The 23,725-nt window shown below is 43.7% G+C and overlaps 1 protein-coding gene across 1 annotated transcript in view; it reads right to left on the bottom strand.

Moving 5' to 3' along the window:
- Positions 1–314: 314 nt before the first annotated feature.
- LOC120035426 (serine palmitoyltransferase 2-like) overlaps positions 315–23,725 on the bottom strand; it is a gene marked incomplete at both ends in the record, with an annotated part of 46,201 nt that continues 22,790 nt past the window's right edge. Inside the window, 3 exons of the mRNA XM_038982170.1 lie at positions 315–439; positions 10,049–10,197; positions 13,782–13,936. Of these exons, the coding sequence (XP_038838098.1) occupies positions 315–439; positions 10,049–10,197; positions 13,782–13,936 (429 nt within the window). The remainder of the gene's footprint in view (positions 440–10,048; positions 10,198–13,781; positions 13,937–23,725) is intronic.

Raw genomic sequence — 23,725 nt, 5'->3', positions numbered from 1 at the left:
ACCAGGTCCCCCTATTCCCTACATAGTGCACTACTTTTGACCAGGGCCCATAGGAACACAGACTAGGTATTGAGTTGAATGTATATTTATTATAATGTGTATGGAATTGTCTTTAATTTAGGTCATGTTATCATCAGAGTACAGACACATTCATTCAGACATTCTGACCAGCCCATGTAGAAACAAAGCTAATTTAGGTTAATTTGATTCAGTAGAGAGTAAAAACACAGAGCCCTCTGAGGATGAACACTGTTTCAATCTGGTTAGATGACAAAGAGTGTGTGTGTGCGTGTGTGTGTGTGTTTAAGACCCACCTTGCCGACCAGTGCCGGTATGTTCATGGAATTGGTAGCGAAGCCCATACCCATGGCCATGCTGGACTCCACCCCCAGGAAGGTGGCGACAAGCTGCTCCAACTCCCCATGGATAGCCAGGTTTCCTGACGGACAGACGACACGAGTTAAGAATGAGGAGATCCATTTCAGCGATCACTTTGATAAGGTTACAGTCTGTTACAGTGTTTCAAGCATTGAGAAGTATGCAGGTATGACTGCGCTTTACCAATGGTTTCTATGGGAATGTGTGCTGCTTGTCCCAGTAAACATTGTAGGTTTTCTGCCTACAAGGTTGCTATTCTTTTTGGAAGGTTTAAAATCGACAGTCTTTACAGCATGTTGGTCTTTGTCAGATCAGCCAGGTTTTGGACGAGGTGATTTGGTCAGTGACGGACCCAGGAAGAGTAGCTGCTGCTTTAGAAGTAGCTAATGGGGATCCTAATAAAATACAGTTCAATTAGATGCTGAGTCCTGCATAAAGTTAGCAGTCAATTAGAGTGACGTATCCCTTTAAGTCCCAGGTAATATATCAGTTCCAGAACCGAGGTCAACGCGTCATAATAGCTCTACGAACAGCTCTAGGTCTTCCACATGGTTCGGACAGTTCAATAACACATTCATCAAATGCAGGAGACACTTCGAGTCCCAGGTGATATCCTATCCATGGTTGACGCATCATGGACAGATGTAGGATCTTGATTTGAACACTCTTGTTGCTGAGAATTTTCCTGCACAGCAGGAAATGCAAACTTGTAGAGTATTTGTTTTAAAAAAGGCTTCTTAAGTTTGTAATTTCCACTTATAAAAATGTCAGACTTGATTTGCCCTAAAGATACATTTAGCAACCCCTACAAAAACGAGCATTAATTATAATCCACATAATCATTTACGTCCTGTTACAGCAGGATTGTTTTCCTGCTGTAGCAAACTGAATAAAAATTAAAAAACACAACATGCAACAATTTCAAAGACTTTACTGAGTTACAGTTCATAAGGGAATCAGTCAGTTTAATAAATTCATTAGGCCCTAATCTATGGATCTCACATGACTGGGAATACAGATATGCATCTGTAGGTCAGGTACATAAAAATACATTTTTGAAAAAGTAGGGCCGTGGATCAGAAAACCAGTCAGTATCTGGTGCGATCACCGTTTGCCTCATGCAGCGTGACACTTCTCCTTCACATAGAGTTGATCAGGCTGTTGATTGTGGCCTGTGGAATGTTGTTCCACTCCTCTTTAATGGCTGTGTAAAACATGAGAGCCAAGCTTTATAACAAAACCTCATTCTCATTTTATTTGTTTATTAGGATCCCCAATAGCAGAAGGGGCAGCTACTCTTCCTGCTTCCACATCTCCTGGTTGTTCAAAATGAGGGCCCCAATAACACCGCTCTTTTTCCACAGCCCCTCTGCCTCCAAAACTGGGTTTACCAGGAGTAGAATTCATAACTCAAATAAATAGAAACCAAAAATGATTTGTGCTACATCAGGTCTTTTAGACAGACAGCAGTCTTCTTCTCAGGGAGACTGGTTTAACAATGAGCTATGTTTACATATGCCATCTAGCAGACACTTTTATCCAGAATGACTTACAGGTGAGTTCATATATTTTACAGTATTCAGACCCCTTGACTTCTTCTACATTTTGTTGTAGTTATGTTACATCCTTATTTTAGAATGGATTAAAAAAAGTATCCTCAACCATCTACACACAATACCCCATAATGACATCACAATACCCCATAATGACATCGCAATACCCCATAATGACAAAGCGAAAAACAGCTTTTTATTTTGTATTACCATATAATATTTCTATGTTCTCTATAGTTATTTACTTGAAAATGTAAAAAAACCACAATTTTGAACAGTAATGCAATGGTTCATTGGATCAGTCTAAAACTTTGCACATACACTGCAGCCATCTAGTGGCCAAAATCTAAATGAACCTCTCCTTCACCCCTAGTCCCGCTCGGATGCCGTTAACGGAATTGATTTGACAACATCCAGTGAAATTGCAGCGCGACAAATTCAAAAACAGAAATACTCATAATAAGAATTAATAAAACATACAAGTGTTACACATCAAAATACAGCTTAACTTCTTGTTAGTCCAGCCACAGTGTCAGATTTTAAAAAGGCTTTACGTCGAAAGCAGACCATGCGATTATCTGAGTACAGCACCACGCATACAAACACAAGAAAATACTATTTCAACCAGACAGGTGCGACACAAAAATCAGAAATAACAATATAATACATGCCTTATCTTTGAAGATCTTCTTATGTTGGCACTCAAAAATGTCCCAGAAACATTACAAATGGTCCTTTTGTTCGATAAATTTCTTCTTTATATCCCCAAAATGTCCATTTATTTGGCGCGTTTGATTCAGAAATACACCGGTTTCAACACACCCAACATGCCTACAAAGTATCTAATAAGATATCTGTAAACTTGGTCCATACATTTCAAACAACTTTCCTAATCCAACCTTAGGTATCCTAAAACGTTAAAAAAACGATACAATTTAAGACGGGATAAACTGTGTTCAATACCGGACGAAAATAAAGTGAACCATGTTCCAGGTCGCGCCACCAAAATACTCGAGTCCCTCTGAGTGACACATGGAAATAACATGGCTACCTCTTCATTTCTCAAAAGAAAAACATCAACCAATTTCTAGACTGTCCACATCTAGTGGAAGCCATAGGAACTGCAAGTAAATTCCTATTCAAAAGAGCTTCCCATAGAAACCTAATAGAAAACACATTGACCTCAATGTGACCTCACAGACATTATTCAAACAGTTTTAAAAACTTCTGAGTGTTTTCCATCTAAATATATTAATAATATGCAAATCCTAGCTTCTGGGCCTGAGTAGCAGGCAGTTTACCCTGGGCACGCTTTTCATTCGGACGTCAAAATACTGCCCCCTAGCCTTAAGAAGTTGTATAATGGCTTTCTCTTGAATTTAAAAAATGAAACAAAAAAATAAATAGAAAAAGCATGTTTTTTTGTTTGTTTTGTCTTTTATCTAATGTGTGATATTCTCCTACATTAATTTCACATTTCCACAAACTTCAAAGTGTTTCCTTTCAAATGGTACCAATAATATGCATATCCTTGCTTCAGGTAGTTAGATTTGGGTATGTCATTGAAAAGAAGGGCCCGATCCTTACACTATAACATCTGATAGCGTTTCCTCTCTGCTGACACACACAGTGGATGGGCCCGTAGGTAATGATCCAGGCTTATGCTACATACTGTACATATTTTAACAGGGATTGAATCATTCATTCAACGCTGCAGCCGCCACCAAGTTAATTAAAGACTCTGCCGGTATAATTCCTGAGAAATATAATAAATTATGTGAGATAAAAAGAGATGGGCCAAGATCAAAATGACACCCTATTTCCTACATAGAGCACTACTTTAGACCAGAGTCCAATGACACCCTATTCCCTATACAGAGCACTACTTTAGACCAGAGTCCAATGACACCCTATTCCCTATACAGAGCACTACTTTCCCATAGTTGTAACTGAAGTAGCTCGTCTTCTTCCCCCAAAAGACTCATGCATCTTGTCTGATGGCACCCTATTCCCTATGGGCCTTGGTCAAAAGTAGGGCGCTACATAGGGAATAGGGTTCTATAGGGCTCTGGTCTAAAGTAGTGCACTATAATAGGGAATAGGGTTCTATAGGGCTCTGGTCTAAAGTAGTGCACTATATAGGGAATAGGGTTCCATAGGGCTCTGGTCTAAAGTAGTGCACTATTAGGGAATAGGGTTCCATAGGGCTCTGGTCTAAAGTAGTGCACTATATAGGGAATAGGGTGCCATGTGGGCCATACACTGTCAGTTTTCTGTCATCACAGCACCTACATGTAGTATGTAGTCTCTCTCACATCGTAGAAGACAGGAATGTATACCGCTCAGAAAACCATAGGTATTAACAAAAGAACTGATCCTCTCCTTGGAAGGAAAGTCTAGTTCAACACTCTTGACTTCATACAGTATAGCGGAGGGGGTTGATACGGCTACTCTAGAAGACTACACAGGTAACTGCCAAAATAAAGGAAACACCAACATGAAGTGTCTTTATAGGGCGTTGGGCCATCACCAGCCAGAACAGGTTCAATGCACCTGGGCATGGATTCCAGAAGTGTCTGGAACTCTCTTGGAGGGATACGACACCGTTCTTACACAAGATATTCCATCATTTGGTGTTTTGTTGAACGGCGGTGGAAAACACGCTGTGTCAGGAGACGCTCCAGAACCTTCCATAAGTGTTCAGTTGAGTTGAGACCTGGTGGCAGACACCTTTTTAAACCCCCTATGCTACATCTATCTAGTCCTCTTTCAAAGTCACTGAGATCTCTTCATCTAGACAAGATAATGGGGCAACTGGGCATGTTTTTACATGACCCTTAGCATGATGGGAAGTTAATTGCTTAATTAACTCAGGAACCACACCTGTGTGGAAGCACCTACTTTTAATATACTTTGTATCCCTTATTCACTCTAGTGTTTCTTCCTGTAGAGCAGGGATCTCCTACCCTGTTCCTGGAGAGATAGCCTCCTGTAGGTTTACATCTATCTAGTCCAGGGCTCTCCAACCCTGTTGGAGGGTAGCTCTCCAGGAACAGGGTTGGAGCATAAACCTACAGGAGGGTTTCTCTCCAGGAACAGGGTTGGAGCATAAACCTACAGGAGGGTATCTCTCCAGGAACAGGGTTGGAGAATAAACCTACAGGAGGGTATCTCTCCAGGAACAGGGTTGGAGCATAAACCTACAGGAGGGTTTCTCTCCAGGAACAGGGTTGGAGAATAAACCTACAGGAGGGTCTCTCTCCAGAAACAAGGTTGGAGCATAAACCTACAGGAGGGTTTCTCTCCAGGAACAGGGTTGGAGCATAAACCTACAGGAGGGTTTCTCTCCAGGAACAGGGTTGGAGAATAAACCTACAGAAGGGTTTCTCTCCAGGAACAAGGTTGGAGCATAAACCTACAGGAGGGCATCTCTCCAGGAACAGGGTTGGAGCATAAACCTACAGGAAGGTTTCTCTCCAGGAACAGGGTTGGATAATAAACCTACAGGAGGGTATCTCTCCAGGAACAGGGTTGGAGAATAAACCTACAGGAGGGTATCTCCAGGAACAAGGTTGGAGCATAAACCTACAGGAGGGTATCTCTCCAGGAACAGGGTTGGAGCATAAACCTACAGGAGGGTATCTCTCCAGGAACAAGGTTGGAGCATAAACCTACAGGAGGGCATCTCTCCAGGAACAGGGTTGGAGCATAAACCTACAGGAGGGTTTCTCTCCAGGAACAGGGTTGGAGCATAAACCTACAGGAGGGTTTCTCTCCAGGAACAAGGTTGGAGCATTAACCTACAGGAGGGCATCTCTCCAGGAACAGGGTTGGAGCATAAACCTACAGGAGGGTATCTCTCCAGGAACAAGGTTGGAGCATAAACCTACAGGAGGGCATCTCTCCAGGAACAGGGTTGGAGCATAAACCTACAGGAGGGTATCTCTCCAGGAACAGGGTTGGAGTGTAAACCTACAGGAGGGTTTCTCTCCAGGAACAGGGTTGGAGAATAAACCTACAGGAGGGTATCTCTCCAGGAACAGGGTTGGAGAATAAACCTACAGGAGGGTATCTCTCCAGGAACAGGGTTGGAGCATAAACCTACAGGAGGGTTTCTCTCCAGGAACAGGGTTGGAGTTAAAACCTACAGGAGGGTATCTCTCCAGGAACAGGGTTGGAGAATAAACCTACAGGAGGGTTTCTCTCCAGGAACAGGGTTGGAGAATAAACCTACAGGAGGGTATCTCTCCAGGAACAGGGTTGGAGCATAAACCTACAGGAGGGTTTCTCTCCAGGAACAGGGTTGGAGTTAAAACCTACAGGAGGGTATCTCTCCAGGAACAGGGTTGGAGTTAAACCCTACAGGAGGGTATCTCTCCAGGAACAGGGTTGGAGTTAAAACCTACAGGAGGGTATCTCTCCAGGAACAGGGTTGGAGAATAAACCTACAGGAGGGTAGCTCTCCAGGAACAAGGTTGGAGCATAAACCTACAGGAGGGTTTCTCCAGGAACAGGGTTGGAGCATAAACCTACAGGAGGGTATCTCTCCAGGAACAGGGTTGGAGCATAAACCTACAGGAGGGTATCTCTCCAGGAACAGGGTTGGATAATAAACCTACAGGAGGGTTTCTCTCCAGGAACAGGGTTGGAGCATAAACCTACAGGAGGGTTTCTCTCCAGGAACAGGGTTGGAGCATAAACCTACAGGAGGGTATCTCTCCAGGAACAGGGTTGGAGAATAAACCTACAGGAGGGTCTCTCTCCAGGAACAGGGTTGGAGTTAAAACCTACAGGAGGGTATCTCTCCAGGAACAGGGTTGGAGCATAAACCTACAGGAGGGTATCTCTCCAGGAACAGGGTTGGATAATAAACCTACAGGAGGGTATCTCTCCAGGAACAGGGTTGGATAATAAACCTACAGGAGGGTATCTCTCCAGGAACAGGGTTGGAGAACCCTGCTGTAGAAACTATACTGAACAAAAATATAAAAACACAACATGTAAAGTGTTGTTCCCATGTTTCATGAGCTGAAATAAAATATCACAGAAATGTTCCATATGCACAAAAAGCTTATTTATCTCAAATGTTGTGCACAAATGTGTTGCCAAGATAATCCATCCACCTGACAGTTGTGACATATCAAGAAGCTGATTAACTTGTTAGGGATCAGGCCCTTTTCCCTCCACTTCCTGTCTGAATGGCGTGCCCAAAGCAAACTGCCTGTAGCTCAGGCCCTGAGCCAGGATATGCATATTATTGGTACCATTTGAAGGAAAACACTTTAAAGGTTGTAGACATATTTAAATAATGTAGGAGAATATAACACCATAGATATGGTAGGAGAAAATCCAAAGAAAAACCAACCAGAATTTTGTGAGACCATCCTCTTAGAACTGCAAGAAAAAGCTCATATTGTAAATCTCTGGGATGCAATTCCTATGGCTTCCACAGGGTGTCACCAGTCTATGTCCAAGTTTCAGGCTTGTAACTTCAAAAACGAATAAGAAATAAGAGTTTTTGTATGAAGATACAGTCTTGAAAATCTGTGTAGTTGCACACCTACTAAAATCGGTTTCCTATTGAACATACTTCTTTCCGTATGAAATATTATAGTTTGATTACATTTTAGGGTGTCTGAGGAGTAATTAGAAATGTATTTTGACTTGTTGAAACAAAGTTTAGGGGTAGATTTTCAGATTCCTTTCTCTGCAAGTTGAAGGAGTGGATTACTCAAATCGATGGCGCCAACTAAACTGACTTTTTGGGATATAAAAAATTATGTTATCTAACGAAACGACTTGTTATAGCTGGAACCCTTTCGATGACAAATCAGAGGAAGATTTTCAAAAAGTAAGTGAATATTTAATCTTTATATGTGAATGTATGCCGGTGTAAAAAATATTTTGATGTGGGGTGCTGTCCTCAAACAATAGCATGGTATTATTTGACTGTTATAACTACTGTAAATTGTACAGTGCAATTAGATGAACAAGAATTTAAGAAAACATGCCATGCGATTGTTTGAGGACGGCGCCCCACATCAAAATATTTTTTACACCGGCACAGGTTTCATACATTCACATATAAAGATTAAATATTCACTTACTTTTTGAAAATCTTCCTCTGATTTGTCATCCAAAGCGTCCCAGACTGGGACTACATCTCAAATGGACCCTATTCTCCTCAAACACACAGACTGGGACTACATCTCAAACTGGGACTACCCTATTTGACCTAAATAGTGTATGTATTGACATGTAGGCTACGTGTGACTTTTAAAAAATGTATGTAGTTCTGTCCTTGAGCTGTTTTTGTCTATTAATGTTCTGTATTATGTCATTCTGTATTATGTATCATGTCATTATGTATTATGTCATTCTGTATTATGTATCATGTCATTATGTATCATGTCATTCTGTATTATGTCATTCTGTATTATGTTTCATGTTTTGTTTGGACCCCAGGAAGAGTAGTTGCTGCTTTTTGCACATCAAAATATTTTTTTTTACCATAAATATCAAATGCCGCTGTTCTATCCTGCCGGTACATCGTATAACCAGCCAGCTGTACGTTGATGTCGTCGTTCAGCCACGACTCCGTGAAGCATAAGATATTACAGAATGAATGTTTAATTAATGTTTTCACTGACATGTTAAATAAAGGTTAAATAGAACAAAAAGTGTCCAAAACCACTGATGTTTACAAAAACACAGAAAAGGGCTATTTCCCAAATGGCACCCTATTCCCTACATAGTGCACTACTTCAGACCAGGGCTGGCACCCTATTCCCTACATAGTGCACTACTTTAGACCAGGGCTGGCACCCTATTCCCTACATAGTGTACTACTTCAGACCAGGGCTGGCACCCTATTCCCTACATAGTGCACTACTTTAGACCAGGGCTGGCACCCTATTCCCTACATAGTGCACTACTTTAGACCAGAGACCTTTGAGCAGTTCAGTTCTGACCTATTTTAAATTGAGGGGGGGAAGAGCTCTCTCCTCCCTCTTTCAAACACCTAAAAAAGTGCCCACAAAACAGCCCCTCCCTCCAACACAAACTCTCCCCCAACACACACACAAACACACTCTCCCCCAACACACACACACACAAACACACACTCCCCCAACACACACACACACAAACAAACTCACCCACCACAAACACACACTCTCCCCCAACACACACACAAACACACTCTCCCCCAACACACACACACAAACACACACTCTCCCCCAACACACACACAAACACACTCTCCCCCAACACACACACACAAACACACACTCTCCCCCAACACACACACACACACAAACACACTCTCCCCCAACACACACACACAAACACACAAACAAACTCACCCACCACACACATACACACTCCCCCAACACACGCATACACACTCCCCCAACACACACATACACACTCCCCCAACACACACATACACACTCCCCCAACACACACACACACACTCCCCCAACACACACACTCACTCCACCCAGCACACACTCACTCCACCCAACACACACATACACACTCCACCCAACACACACATACACACTCCACCCAACACACACACACACACTCCCCCACCACACACATACACACTCCCCCACCACACACACACACACTCCCCCACCACACACACACTCCCCCACCACACACATACACACTCCCCCAACACACACATACACACTCCCCCACCACACACATACACACTCCCCCACCACACACACACACACACTCCCCCACCACACACACACACACACTCCCCCACCACACACACACACACTCCCCCACCACACACATACACACTCCCCCAACACACACACACACACTCCCCCACCACACACATACACACTCCCCCACCACACACATACACACTCCCCCAACACACACACACACACACTCCCCCACCACACACACACACTCCCCCACCACACACACACACACTCCCCCAACACACACACACACTCCCCCACCACACACACACACACTCCCCCACCACACACACACACACTCCCCCAACACACACACACACACTCCCCCACCACACACATACACACTCCCCCACCACACACATACACACTCCCCCAACACACACACAAACTCACCCATTTCCTGTCGTGTGCTGCAGACCCCGAGGCCATACTGCTGGGTTCTGTCTGCCACAGTCTTCATAAAATCACCGTCGTTCTCAGCGAAACCAAGGTAGTTATAGGAACCCATGTTGATCACGTTGTCTATGGTCTTCCCTGTTAACCTGAAAACACACAGATCGTTTCATCATGTTAAACCCATGTTGATCACGTTGTCTATGGTCTTCCCTGTTAACCTGAAAACACACAGATCGTTTCATCATGTTAAACCCATGTTGATCACGTTGTCTATGGTCTTCCCTGTACATCCTTTATCTGTCGGGTTAACATGCACTAATCACTTTATATCCTGTTTCTATCAATTTTGTTTCACACATGCATGTCTGAGATACAAACGCATAAATGCACACACACACACTCACTCACAAACAACCTAACTGAATTACACAGTATTAGTGGGAACCAACCTACAACATAATACAATAAGCTATTATTCACCCCGAGTGTACCAGTAAACACCAATTGGGTTGCAAAGGGTTCGGAAACTTTCCGGGAAATTTCCGGAACTTTTCCATGGGAAGTTAAGCCCTGGAATTTTGGGAATTTTGCTTAAATTCATCAAAAAAAAATTGCTTACAACATTGACATTTTTTTTTTGTGGGATAAACATAAGGCAATTCTAGGTCTTCTGGCATATTTTGGTTAAACTATCCCCAATTCAATGGAATTGCAACCCCCTGCATGCACTGTGCATTCTTCCATCACATGTACAGCTGATTCTCAGGATCTGGCACACTAATGAGATGCTATTGAGGCCACACTACTACACTGTCTGAGCCAAGGACTACATGCTTCCTGGTAAGTTTTGATTACGATACTGGGTGGGGTGAATATATTTTATATGACACACATGATTTTTTGTTACTTAGTAAATAGTAGCCTACAGCAAAGTGGGTTTAAATAATTTCTAACTTGTTAACAATTTCTGCTAGTTAGTTTTTGCTACCATGTGGGTTTTAGCTTGCTTGAGCCTGCTAACTGAGGAGTGTTAATTCACCTGTTTCCATACATGTTTCATTTTAAAACATTTATCTTACAAAAGGAGTTGTTAAATCTAACTGCTTAACCATTTATTTCTAATCTTTACAGGAAAATGCCACGGGCACTATCTGATGTGTGGAGACATTTCACTGCAGCTAATGGCCAAGTGCATAAAGTTCCCTTAGCGTTCACAATAAGCAACCTCTGACAAAAGTCCCTCTACTTCTATTTGAGGTGAAAATGATGAATCAAACACCTTATCGATAGCAACAGCTCACGGTCTTCCTGGAATCAGAAGTTTTTTTGACTGAATAGAGAAACGTAGTCCGAGAAATGCTGATGAATGTGTCAAGCTGTGTATGCAACTGGTTCACCTCTGGTGCTCACAGGCAATGTGTATTGGAAGAGATTTCTGAATGTTCTTCGCCCAGCATAAACCCCTCCAACCAGACATGCTTTATCTACTCATTTGCTGGATGCAGAGTTCAACAGAGTTCGAGTGAAGGTCAAGCAAATCATAGAGAAAGCAGACCGTATCCACCCCTCAACCGTTTCTCTATTCAGTCAATGTTCGTGGGCAAGGAATAACTACATCATCTCCACCCCTCAACCAGTATTCTACAAGAGCACAGTCAACAACAAGGGACAACAGACACACCGGTCTCTGAGTGTATGTAAACGTCTGACCCACTGGGAATGTGATGAAAGAAATAAAAGCTGAAATAAATTATTCTCTCTACTATTATTCTGACATTTCACATTCTTAAAATAAAGTGGACATTTACTAGGATTAAATGTCAGGAAGTGTGAAAAACTGAGTTTAAATGTATTTGGCTAAGGTGTAGGTAAACTTCCGACTTCAACTGTAGCTAATATAGCTACCACCATGTAGCTACCACCATGTAGCTAATATAGCTACCACCATGTAGCAAATATAGCTACCACCATGTAGCAAATATAGCTACCACCATGTAGCTACCACCATGTAGCTAATATAGCCACCACCATGTAGCTACCACCATGTAGCTAATATAGCCACCACCATGTAGCCAATATAGTCACCACTATGTAGCCACCACCATGTAGCTAAAATAGCCAGCACCATGTAGCCAATATAGTCACCACTATGTAGCCAATATAGTCACCACTATGTAGCCACCACCATGCAGCTAATATAGCCACCACCATGTAGCCAATATAGCTACCACCATGCAGCCAATATAGTCACCACTATGTAGCCACCACCATGCAGCTAATATAGCTACCACCATGTAGCTACCACCATGTAGCCACCACCATGTAGCCAATATAGCCACCACCATGTAGCCAATATAGCCACCACCATGTAGCCAATATAGCCACCACCATGTAGCCAATATAGCCACCACCATGTAGCCAATATAGCCAGCACCATGTAGCCAATATAGTCACCACTATGTAGCCACCACCATGCAGCTAATATAGCCACCACCATGTAGCCAATATAGCTACCACCATGCAGCCAATATAGTCACCACTATGTAGCCACCACCATGCAGCTAATATAGCTACCACCATGTAGCTACCACCATGTAGCCACCACCATGTAGCTAATATAGCCACCACCATGTAGCCAATATAGCTACCACCATGTAGCTACCACCATGTAGCCACCACCATGTAGCCAATATAGCCACCACCATGTAGCCAATATAGCCACCACCATGTAGCCAATATAGCCACCACCATGTAGCCAATATAGCCACCACCATGTAGCCAATATAGCCAGCACCATGTAGCCAATATAGTCACCACTATGTAGCCACCACCATGCAGCTAATATAGCCACCACCATGTAGCCAATATAGCTACCACCATGCAGCCAATATAGTCACCACTATGTAGCCACCACCATGCTGCTAATATAGCCACCACCATGCAGCTAATATAGCCACCACCATGTAGCCAATATAGCTACCACCATGCAGCTAATGTAGCTACCACCATGTAGCTAATATAGCTACCACCATTTAGCTAATATAGCTACCACCATTTAGCTACCCCCATGTAGCTAATATAGCTACCACCATGTAGCTACCACCATGTAGCTAATATAGCTACCACCATGTAGCTAATATAGCTACCACCATGTAGCTACCACCATGTAGCTAATATAGCTACCACCATGTAGCTAATATAGCTACCACCATGTAGCTAATATAGCTACCACCATGTAGCTACCACCATGTTGCTAATATAGCTACCACCATGTAGCTAATATAGCTACCACCATGTAGCTACCACCATGTAGCTAATATAGCTACCACCATGTAGCTAATATAGCTACCACCATGTAGCTAATATAGCTACCACCATGTAGCTAATATAGCTACCACCATGTAGCTACCACCATGTAGTTAATATAGCTACCACCATGTAGTTAATATAGCTACCACCATGTAGCTAATATAGCTACCACCATGTAGCTAATATAGCTACCACCATGTAGCTACCACCATGTAGCTAATATAGCTACCACCATGTAGCTAATATAGCTACCACCATGTAGCTACCACCATGTAGCTAATATAGCTACAACCATATAAATCTTTCAAAAGGCGCCATGTAGCTACCACCATATTGCTGCCACGAATACGTCATCTCAGTGCCTATCAGTGCCTATGCAGTAGGGGTTGATTTGGGATTCAAGGTGAATATGTGTCAGTACCTGAATGTCCAGTTGTAGTCTGGGGACACCCTCTCCATCACGTCAAACACAGGGCCAGGTAGACTGCAGATAGGTCTGTTCCAGTTGTCTCTTACTCTCATGTACAGGTTACGGGTATAGAAGTTCTCAAAGTCTTGATACAGGGGGACAAAATCCTGAGGACATATTGAAACAGGTTTATTATCACAGCACAGCGTGATTACTACATGGTTTTTTATACCGCTAATTATGACTGAATACTTAGAGAGTGGTGGTGTAGTGCACTACTCAAATACAATACCATTCTATTTGACAACAATGCAGAGTGAGGCCTCCCGAGTGGCACAACGGTCTAAGGCACTGTATCGCAGTGTTTGAGGCGTCACTACAGACTCGGGTGCGATCCTGGGCTGTGTCGCAGCTGGCCCGCGACTGGGAGACCCATGACGAGGCGCACAATTGGCCCAGCGTTATCCGGGTTAGGGGAGGATTTGATCCTTGTCCCGTGTCAGAAGCATGCTCACGGTCGCAAGGTGTACGGTCTTTCCTCTGACACATTGGTGCAGCTGGCATCCGGGTTAAGCGAGCAGTGTGTCAAGAAGCAGTGCGGCTTGGCAGGGTCGTGTTTCGGAGGAAGCATGTGTCTCGACCTTCGCCTCCCCAGTCCGTACGGGAGTTGCAGCGATGGGACAAAACTAACTACCAATTGGATATCATGAAACTGGGGAGAAAAAGGGGTAATTTCATTTTATTTAATAAAATAATGCAGAGAGGAAGAAAATAGATAAATATAATATCACCTAATAATAAAAAGTTATAATAAATACACAATGAGTAATGATAACTTGGCTATGTACACAGGGTACCAGGACCAAGTCAATGTGTAGGGGTACAAGGTAAGTTAGGTAGATATGTACAGTATATATAACTAGGAAAAGAGTGACTAGGCAACAGGATAGATAATAAACAGTAACAGCAGTGTATGTGATGAGTCAAAAAAGTTTAACGCAAAAAGGGTCAATGCAGACGGTTAAATAGTAAACCAAACTAACGGACTAACGGACTAACTATTTAACAGTCTTATGACTTGGGGGTAGAAGCTGTTCAGGGTCCTGTTGGTTCCAGATTTGGTGAATCGGTACCGCTTGCCGTGCGGCAGCAGAGAGAACAGTCTAGGTTTATTTTCCATGATGGAGATCATTAGTTCTACATCTGAGGAGCAGAGCACTCCACAGTTCATTAACATCAGATAAACCACAGCATGTAGCCTAGCGGTTAGAGCGTTGGGCAGGTAGCCTAGCGGTTAGAGCGTTGGGCAGGTAGCCTAGCGGTTAGAGCGCTGGGCAGGTAGCCTAGCGGTTAGAGCGCTGGGCAGGTAGCCTAGCGGTTAGAGCGCTGGGCATGTAGCCTAGCGGTTAGAGCGTTGGGCAGGTAGCCTAGCGGTTAGAGCGTTGGGCATGTAGCCTAGCGGTTAGAGCGCTGGGCAGGTAGCCTAGCGGTTAGAGCGTTGGGCATGTAGCCTAGCGGTTAGAGCGCTGGGCAGGTAGCCTAGCGGTTATAGCACTGGGCAGGTAGCCTAGCAGTTAGAGTGTTGGGCCATTATTCCCAATGTCGCTAATTCGAATACCCAAGCCAAAAAGGTAAAAAATCTGGTGATCTGCCTTGAGCAAGGCACTTAACCCAAATAGCTCCAGGGTTACCGTCAATCTGATTCATGATTTAGGGTTTGTGCAGATATCCAAGGGTTTACGACGTTCAGTAATGAGAACTGATGAGGTAATAATAATACAAGGTTGTACCCGATAAGATATGAAAATATCTGAAGAGTCGATTCGGGAAATAGAGACTCTATAAACACTTAACTTCCTAGTTAAAGTTTACATGATTAGTTGAATCATGTAATAATAATTACACAGGGAATTGATTTGATAAAATAACAGTCTTCACATTTAATGATAGTCACAAGATGAAGCTGTGTAACGATCATGCTGTTTAATCAGCTTCTTGATATACCATCTCCGAGGGTGATATACCATCTCCGAGGGTGATATACCATCTCCGAGGGTGTCTCAGGGGGAGTTGGGATATGCATAAAACACATTTCCAATTCACACACACACACACACACACACACACACACACACACACACACACACACACACACACACACACACACACACACACACACACACTTGTACATGCAGTGAAACAGGACAAATATAAGCACCTCGTATTTGACCTCAGTCCTCTATGTTAGGGCTGCATGACATTGTCACGCCCTGGCCTTAGTATTCTTTGTTTTCTTTATTATTTTAGTTAGGTCAGGGTGTGACATGGGAAGTTTGTGTGTTTTGTCTAGTTTAGGGTGTGTGTATTGTTTAGGGGGTGTTGTATAGTGTATGGGGTTGTGTTCAGGAGAGAGTTCTAGGAAAGTCTATGGTTGCCTGGTTTGGTTCTCAATCAGAGACAGATGTCATTAATTGTCTCTGATTGGGAGCCATATTTAAGGCAGCCATAGGCTTTAGGTGATTGTGGGAGATTGTCTATGTTGAACGTAAGTAGCTTGTGTGTGCACTTTCGTTTGTAGCTTCACGGTTGTTTGTTGTTTTGTATAGTTTGTATAAGTGTTTCGTTTCGTGTTCATCTTCGTCGTAAAATAAAAGAAGATGTATTCATATCACGCTGCGCCTTGGTCCATTCATTCACCTCAAGACGACCGTGACAGACATCGGCCAAATATTGCGATTTTACTTGCAATTATAGATCAAAACACTTGGGTAAACTGTTGGAATCATAGAAATAGGATCATTGTAATTGTATGGTTGGAATATAGAGGGCACTTGGAATGCAGTTTTGTTTGGCATGATAAAAAAAAAAAAGTAAGGGAGATGGTTGTGACAGAGTAGGAACCAAAGTGTTTGTCAGTGTTTCACAGGGGACGATAATTAGATAGGTAGCTACATTCAGACAAATGTTTTAGAATATTCTTTGCCTTTTCAGATTAAGAACAAGCACAAACAATGCTGCTAACAACAAACGGATAGTATAATATAGAAAACGTGGATTTATGCTGAACTATAATATACAACGCAACATGTAAAGTGTCGGTCTCATGTTTCATGAGCTGAAATAAAAGATCCCAGACATTTTTGATACTGCACAAAAAGCTTATTTCTCTCACATTGTGTGCACAAATTTGTTTACTTCCCCGTTAGTGAGCATTTCTCCTTTGCCAAGATAATTCATCCACCTGACAGGTGTGGCAAATCAAGAAGCTGATTAAACAAATAAAAGTCCACTCTAAAATGTGCAGTTTTGTCACACAACACAATGCCACAGATGTCTCAGGTTTTGATGGTGTGTGCAATTGGCATGCTGACTGAGCTGTTGCCAAAGAATTGAATGTTAATTTCTCTACCATAAACCACAACATCGTTTTAGAGAATTTGGCAGTTCGTCCAACCGGCCTCACAACCGCAGACTACGTGTAACCACGCCAGCCCAGAACCTCCCCATCTGGCTTCTTCAGCTGAAGGATTGTCTGAGACCAGCCACCCAGACAACTGATGAAACTGAGGAGTATTTCTGTCTGTAATAAAGCCCTTGTGGGGAAAAAAGTCATTCTTATTGGCTGGACCTAGCTCCCCAGTGGGTGGGCCTATGCCCTCCCAGGCCCATCCATGGCTGTGCCCCTACCCAGTGGGTGGGCCTATGCCCTCCCAGGCCCATCCATGGCTGTGCCCCTGCCCAGTGGGTGGGCCTATGCCCTCCCAGGCCCACCCATTGGCTGCGCCCCTGCCCAGTGGGTGGGCCTATGCCCTCCCAGGCCCACCCATTGGCTGTGCCCCTGCCCAGTCATGTGAAATCCATAGATTAGGGCCTAATACATTTATTTCAATTGACTGATTTCCGTATATGAACTGTAACTCAGTAAAAGTAGATAAAATTGTTGCATGTTGCGTTTATATTTCTGTTCAGTATATACCGTATATTAAGAAGCAAAGTGGAAAGCTGTGTCTTTCTTGTTTGGTACAATCTTGACTGCATTCTGTTTGGTCAAAGCATTGTGGTAGCTAGTACACGGTGGTAGCTAGTACATTGTGGTAGCTAGTACATGGTGGTAGCTAGTACATGGTGGTAGCTAGTACACGGTGGTAGCTAGTACACGGTGGTAGCTAGTACACGGTGGTAGCTAGTACACGGTGGTAGCTAGTACACGGTGGTAGCTAGTACATGGTGGTAGCTAGTAAAGATGGAGCTCTTGTTTGGTCAAAGCATTGTGGTAGCTAGTACATGGTGGTAGCTAGTACATGGTGGTAGCTAGTACACGGTGGTAGCTAGTACACGGTGGTAGCTAGTACACGGTGGTAGCTAGTACATGGTGGTAGCTAGTACATGGTGGTAGCTAGTAAAGATGGAGCTCTTGTTTGGTCAAAGCATTGTGGTAGCTAGTACATGGTGGTAGCTAGTACACGGTGGTAGCTAGTACACGGTGGTAGCTAGTACACGGTGGTAGCTAGTACACGGTGGTAGCTAGTACATGGTGGTAGCTAGTAAAGATGGAGCTCTTGTTTGGTCAAAGCATTGTGGTAGCTAGTACATGGTGGTAGCTAGTACATGGTGGTAGCTAGTACATGGTGGTAGCTAGTACACGGTGGTAGCTAGTACACGGTGGTAGCTAGTACACGGTGGTAGCTAGTACATGGTGGTAGCTAGTACATGGTGGTAGCTAGTACATGGTGGTAGCTAGTAAAGATGGAGCTCTTGTTTGGTCAAAGCATTGTGGTAGCTAGTACATGGTGGTAGCTAGTACACGGTGGTAGCTAGTACACGGTGGTAGCTAGTACACGGTGGTAGCTAGTACACGGTGGTAGCTAGTACACGGTGGTAGCTAGTACATGGTGGTAGCTAGTAAAGATGGAGCTCTTGTTTGGTCAAAGCATGCAGAGTAAAGATGGAGCAGAAGGAACTGCCTGTTTGAGAGACAGGGGGGCGGGGCTTGGTGTGTGAGGGATATTGAAGCAGTAAAAATAATAAATAATTCAGAAGTAAAAAAAAATAAATGAAAAGGGCGATACAGACGGCTACAGTGGCATTTAAAAATGTCAATATCGCAATTTCGAATAATCGAGCAGCCTAACTCCGTGTCCTCTCTGTCACCCACAGACACTCAATAGCTCAAATAGCTGCATCTCCTATTTGTCCTTCTGGTCCAACAGGCTCTACCTGTTGAAGCGAACGTCCAACAGACACGTGACAAGGTTCATCCGTCTACAAGAGCAACACGTGCAAACGACTACGCTAAACTTGCCACGGTTTTGAAAATAGAATTCAGTGGTTCTGCGCCTCGCAAACATGACAGCTCGTTGGCTAACAATATCAAACAAGCTCGAAATGAACACCCACAAGCCTACTATCACCGGCTTCGTTCAGCTTACTTTGGCATGCTCACTGAAACAGGAATGGAAGACCTATTACCATTCAAACAACTGTTTCTGTCAAACATGTGTCCCAACTTCATCAACGACTTGGGCCCTACTGCCCACGTTGGTTTGTCGATCTCGAGAGCTTGCAAGCATCGCTTTTAAGAGCCCGGACAGATCGATTTTAGAGCCCGGACAGCTCGATTTAAGAGCCCGGACAGCTCGATTTTAGAGCCCGGACAGCTCGATTTTAGAGCCCGGACAACTCGATTTTAGAGCCCGGACAACTCGATTTTAGAGCCCGGACAGCTCGATTTTAGAGCCCGGACAGCTCGATTTTAGAGCCCGGACAGCTCGATTTAAGAGCCCGGACAACTCGATTTTAGAGCCCGGACAGCTCGATTTTAGAGCCCGGACAGCTCGATTTAAGAGCCCGGACAGCTCGATTTTAGAGCCCGGACAGCTCGATTTAAGAGCCCGGACAACTCGATTTTAGAGCCCGGACAACTCGATTTTAGAGCCCGGACAGCTTGATTTAAGAGCCCGGACAGCTCGATTTAAGAGCCCGGACAGCTCGATTTAAGAGCTTGGGCGGTGTGTCAACGCTGTGGTGATGATGAAACCGACCTAGAATCCCCCCCGCGTGACATAGCTCCGCCATTGCCTTCGAACCATCACTACTTCAAAGAGAATGTGTGTCTTGGCATGCCGATGGTATTTGTTGATGGCTAATCTTAGCGTCATCTAGACCACTTGCAAGCTAGTGTGGGATTGGTATGGCACAATGACATTCCATGCAAACCGCTTCAATTTCAGCCCTGGCAACCAGACAATCCAGTTCACAGAAGTGGCTGGCATGCTTATCACACTGCAAACGGCGGTGAAAAACGACTTGTCAGAACTCGCAATCTGCACTGACTCAGACTATGCCAGACTCACCTTCTTATGCCACTTACTGTTTTGGAAACAAAAGCACATGACTACTTCAAAGTGGCAAAGAAGTAAAAAATTAAAGAGCTCATTCTAGCTTGCGATGACCTCATAACCAAACATGACATACTATTGGAAGAAAGTGAAGGGACACTCCAAATCCCCTGGTCGTGACAAACTTGGCAACGACCATGCCGACAGCATGGCGAAATCTGGTGGAATTCACAGCACTCCTTGGGTGTTCGATGCTCGAGACGCAAAAATCACGCCTGACGTTTTAGCTAAACGTTCCCACGAGCCAATCAAAACCAAGGTCTTATTTCCATTGGCGTGTGCACCTACTACGTACACAGGCGCACACGTACAATGGAAGACCTAATGAGGTCTTCTACAAGGATCACCCGTGGGACGGAAGACCTGATGAGGTCTTATACTAGAATCACCCTTGGGACGGAAGACCTAATGAGGTCTTATACCAGGATCACCCGTGGGACGGAAGCGATCCCGATTTTCGGAAAGTTGGCCATAGATCCTGAAACACCATCAGAGGGTCCATCCACAGTATCCCCAGCATTAACAGCCTCCTCTCCCGAATTCACTAGGTCAGCCCTGTAGTGTCCCCAAAGCTAACTTTGTCATACAAGGTGCCATTTTTCCAAGAGCCTTAATTACCCACCTTCAAGTAGGATCGCCCTAGATCTGACATTAGACACGATGCCATGATAGAGTCATTTAGCCAATACCTTGGACGTATATAGAACATAGTCCAAATTATATGATTACGGTGTGGTAGCTATATTTTGTATATCTCTTGTTTATGTTTTTATCCATTTTGTTTCATTTCCTGTGAAATGATAGAAGTGATAGAGACATAAACAAGTTCCCCATACAACCACCAGTTAGAGCCACAACGCTGATCATTTGGTGAAGAAATGTAATGGATGTACTCTGTGTTCCAAGTTACTGCCTAGATCCACTAGCCGGGAAAACCGGGCCGGGAACACAGAGCTACCGCCGGACCTGCCATGTCCATTATGGTGGTGATCTGAATCCTACCAGGGTAAACCACCGGGGGGGGGGGTGGGGGTGGGGGGGGACTGCTATGATGATCCACAAACCAGGACATCCGATGGTCATTCTTATGGTGGGTTGCATCATGCAGAATCCTTCCAAGTTTAACCCACCAGAGGGGGACTGTCCTGACTGGCTTGTTCGGGTCAGGTTACCGTGGACCACACTCCTACAAGAGACATCTCCCACACCCACCAGAGGGGGACTGTCCTGACTGGCTTGTTCGGGTCAGGTTACCGTGGACCACACTCCTACAAGAGACATCTCCCACACCCACCAGAGGGGGACTGTCCTGACTGGCTTGTTCGGGTCAGGTTACCGTGGACCACACTCCTACAAGAGACATCTCCCACACCCACCAGAGGGGGAGAGATCGAGAGATATGGAGATGGGTGGGTTTTATGACACTTCACGCCCACTGTAAATAATCTTAAGGCAGCAGACAAAATCACTTTGTCCTCTCACTGTGGAGGAATGGAACGTATGATGGGCCTACGGAGAACCCAGCTCAGAACAGTAACATGCAATACATGGACTTTGGGACAATATGTTTCGTCAGCCAAAATGGCAGTAACGACGATAGAAGGAATATGAAAATGAATGTTGTTTTTGTTATTTTATTAAAAGTTATATGACGACGTTATAACGAAAACATTGTAACTTGAAGAGTTTTCATAATATGTACCTGTTGTTTACATACTGTACGTTGTGTGGAAAATGTACAGATCAAAGAGAATGTTTTTGTAAAGATGAAATGTGAAGTTAGTTGTCTAAAATTGGATCTGAGTAAAACCCAGACCTTGCCTCGTAACTAGTTACGCCCATTTCTGACCCGATGGCTTTGCTGGGTGGACGGGAAGAAGTCATAGGATTGCTATATGGGATACGGATGGACATCTGTGGATTAGGCTAATGAGGGGTTGAGGTCAGGTCAGATCCCCTTCAGGGAGAAATTATGGTTTATTACCTATTACTTCATCTTCCTGTCAAACCATAATAGATGTAAGGATTGGAGAGAAGGAGGAGTGCCTAACTTGGAGTATATATACTTGTGGTGATGGAACATGTTTTGTCTAATACAGCTGTATTGATCCTCTGGGCAGAATACACTTGGTTAAGCTTGCATTGTGTCCGTAGAGTTTTTTTACTCTGAGAATTAGAAGCTAACCGTTTGATATACATTCAAATACTATTTTCTTGCATCTTCACATGTATAGGTATAGGAATAAGAGTCTAGATAAGCACAATGAGACCAAAACTCCTAGCAACAACAACACATCTAGATGTCACACTGAGACCATAACTCATAGCAACAACACATCTACATGTCACAATGAGACCATAACCCCTAGCAACAACAACACATCTACATGTCACAATGAGACCATAACTCCTAGCAACAACAACACATCTACATGTCACAATGAGACCAAAACTCCTAGCAACAACAACACATCTAGATGTCACACTGAGACCATAACTCATAGCAACAACACATCTACATGTCACAATGAGACCATAACCCCTAGCAACAACAACACATCTACATGTCACAATGAGACCATAACTCCTAGCAACAACAACACATCTACATGTCACAATGAGACCATAACTCCACCTAGCAACAACAAAACATCTACATGTCACAATGAGACCATAACTCCACCTAGCAACAACAAAACATCTACATGTCACAATGAGACCATAACTCCTAGCAACAACAACACATCTACATGTCACAATGAGACCATAACTACTAGCAACAACAACACATCTACATGTCACAATGAGACCATAACTCCACCTAGCAACAGCAAAACATCTACATGTCATAATGAGACCATAACTCCTAGCAACAACAACACATCTACAGGTCACAATGAGACCATAACTCCACCTAGCAACAACAAAACATCTACATGTCATACTTAGACCATGAATCCTAGCAACAACAACACATCTACATGTCACAATGAGACCATAACTCCTAGCAACAACAACACATCTACATGTCACAATGAGACCATAACTCCTAGCAACAACAACACATCTACATGTCACAATGAGACCATAACTCCTAGCAACAACAACACATCAACATGTCACAATGAGACCATAACCCCTAGCAACAACAACACATCTACATGTCACAATGAGACCATAACTCCTAGCAACAACAACACATCTAAATGTCACAATGAGACCATAACTCCACCTAGCAACAACAACACATCTACATGTCACACTGAGACCATAACTCCTAGCAACAACAACACATCTACATGTCACAATGAGACCATAAATCCACCTAGCAACAACAACACATCTACATGTCACAATGAGACCATAACTCCACCTAGCAACAACAACACATCTACATGTCACAATGAGACCATAACTCCACCTAGCAACAACAACACATCTACATGTCACAATGAGACCATAACCCCTAGCAACAACAACACATCTACATGTCACAATGAGACCATAACCCCTATCAACAACAACACATCTACATGTCACAATGAGACCATAACCCCT

This window comes from Salvelinus namaycush, unplaced genomic scaffold (assembly GCF_016432855.1).
Source record: "Salvelinus namaycush isolate Seneca unplaced genomic scaffold, SaNama_1.0 Scaffold1053, whole genome shotgun sequence".
NCBI classification, from domain to species: domain Eukaryota; kingdom Metazoa; phylum Chordata; class Actinopteri; order Salmoniformes; family Salmonidae; genus Salvelinus; species Salvelinus namaycush.
The sequence above is the reverse complement of the archived record's forward strand: the minus strand, read 5'-3'. Positions and strand labels throughout refer to the sequence as shown.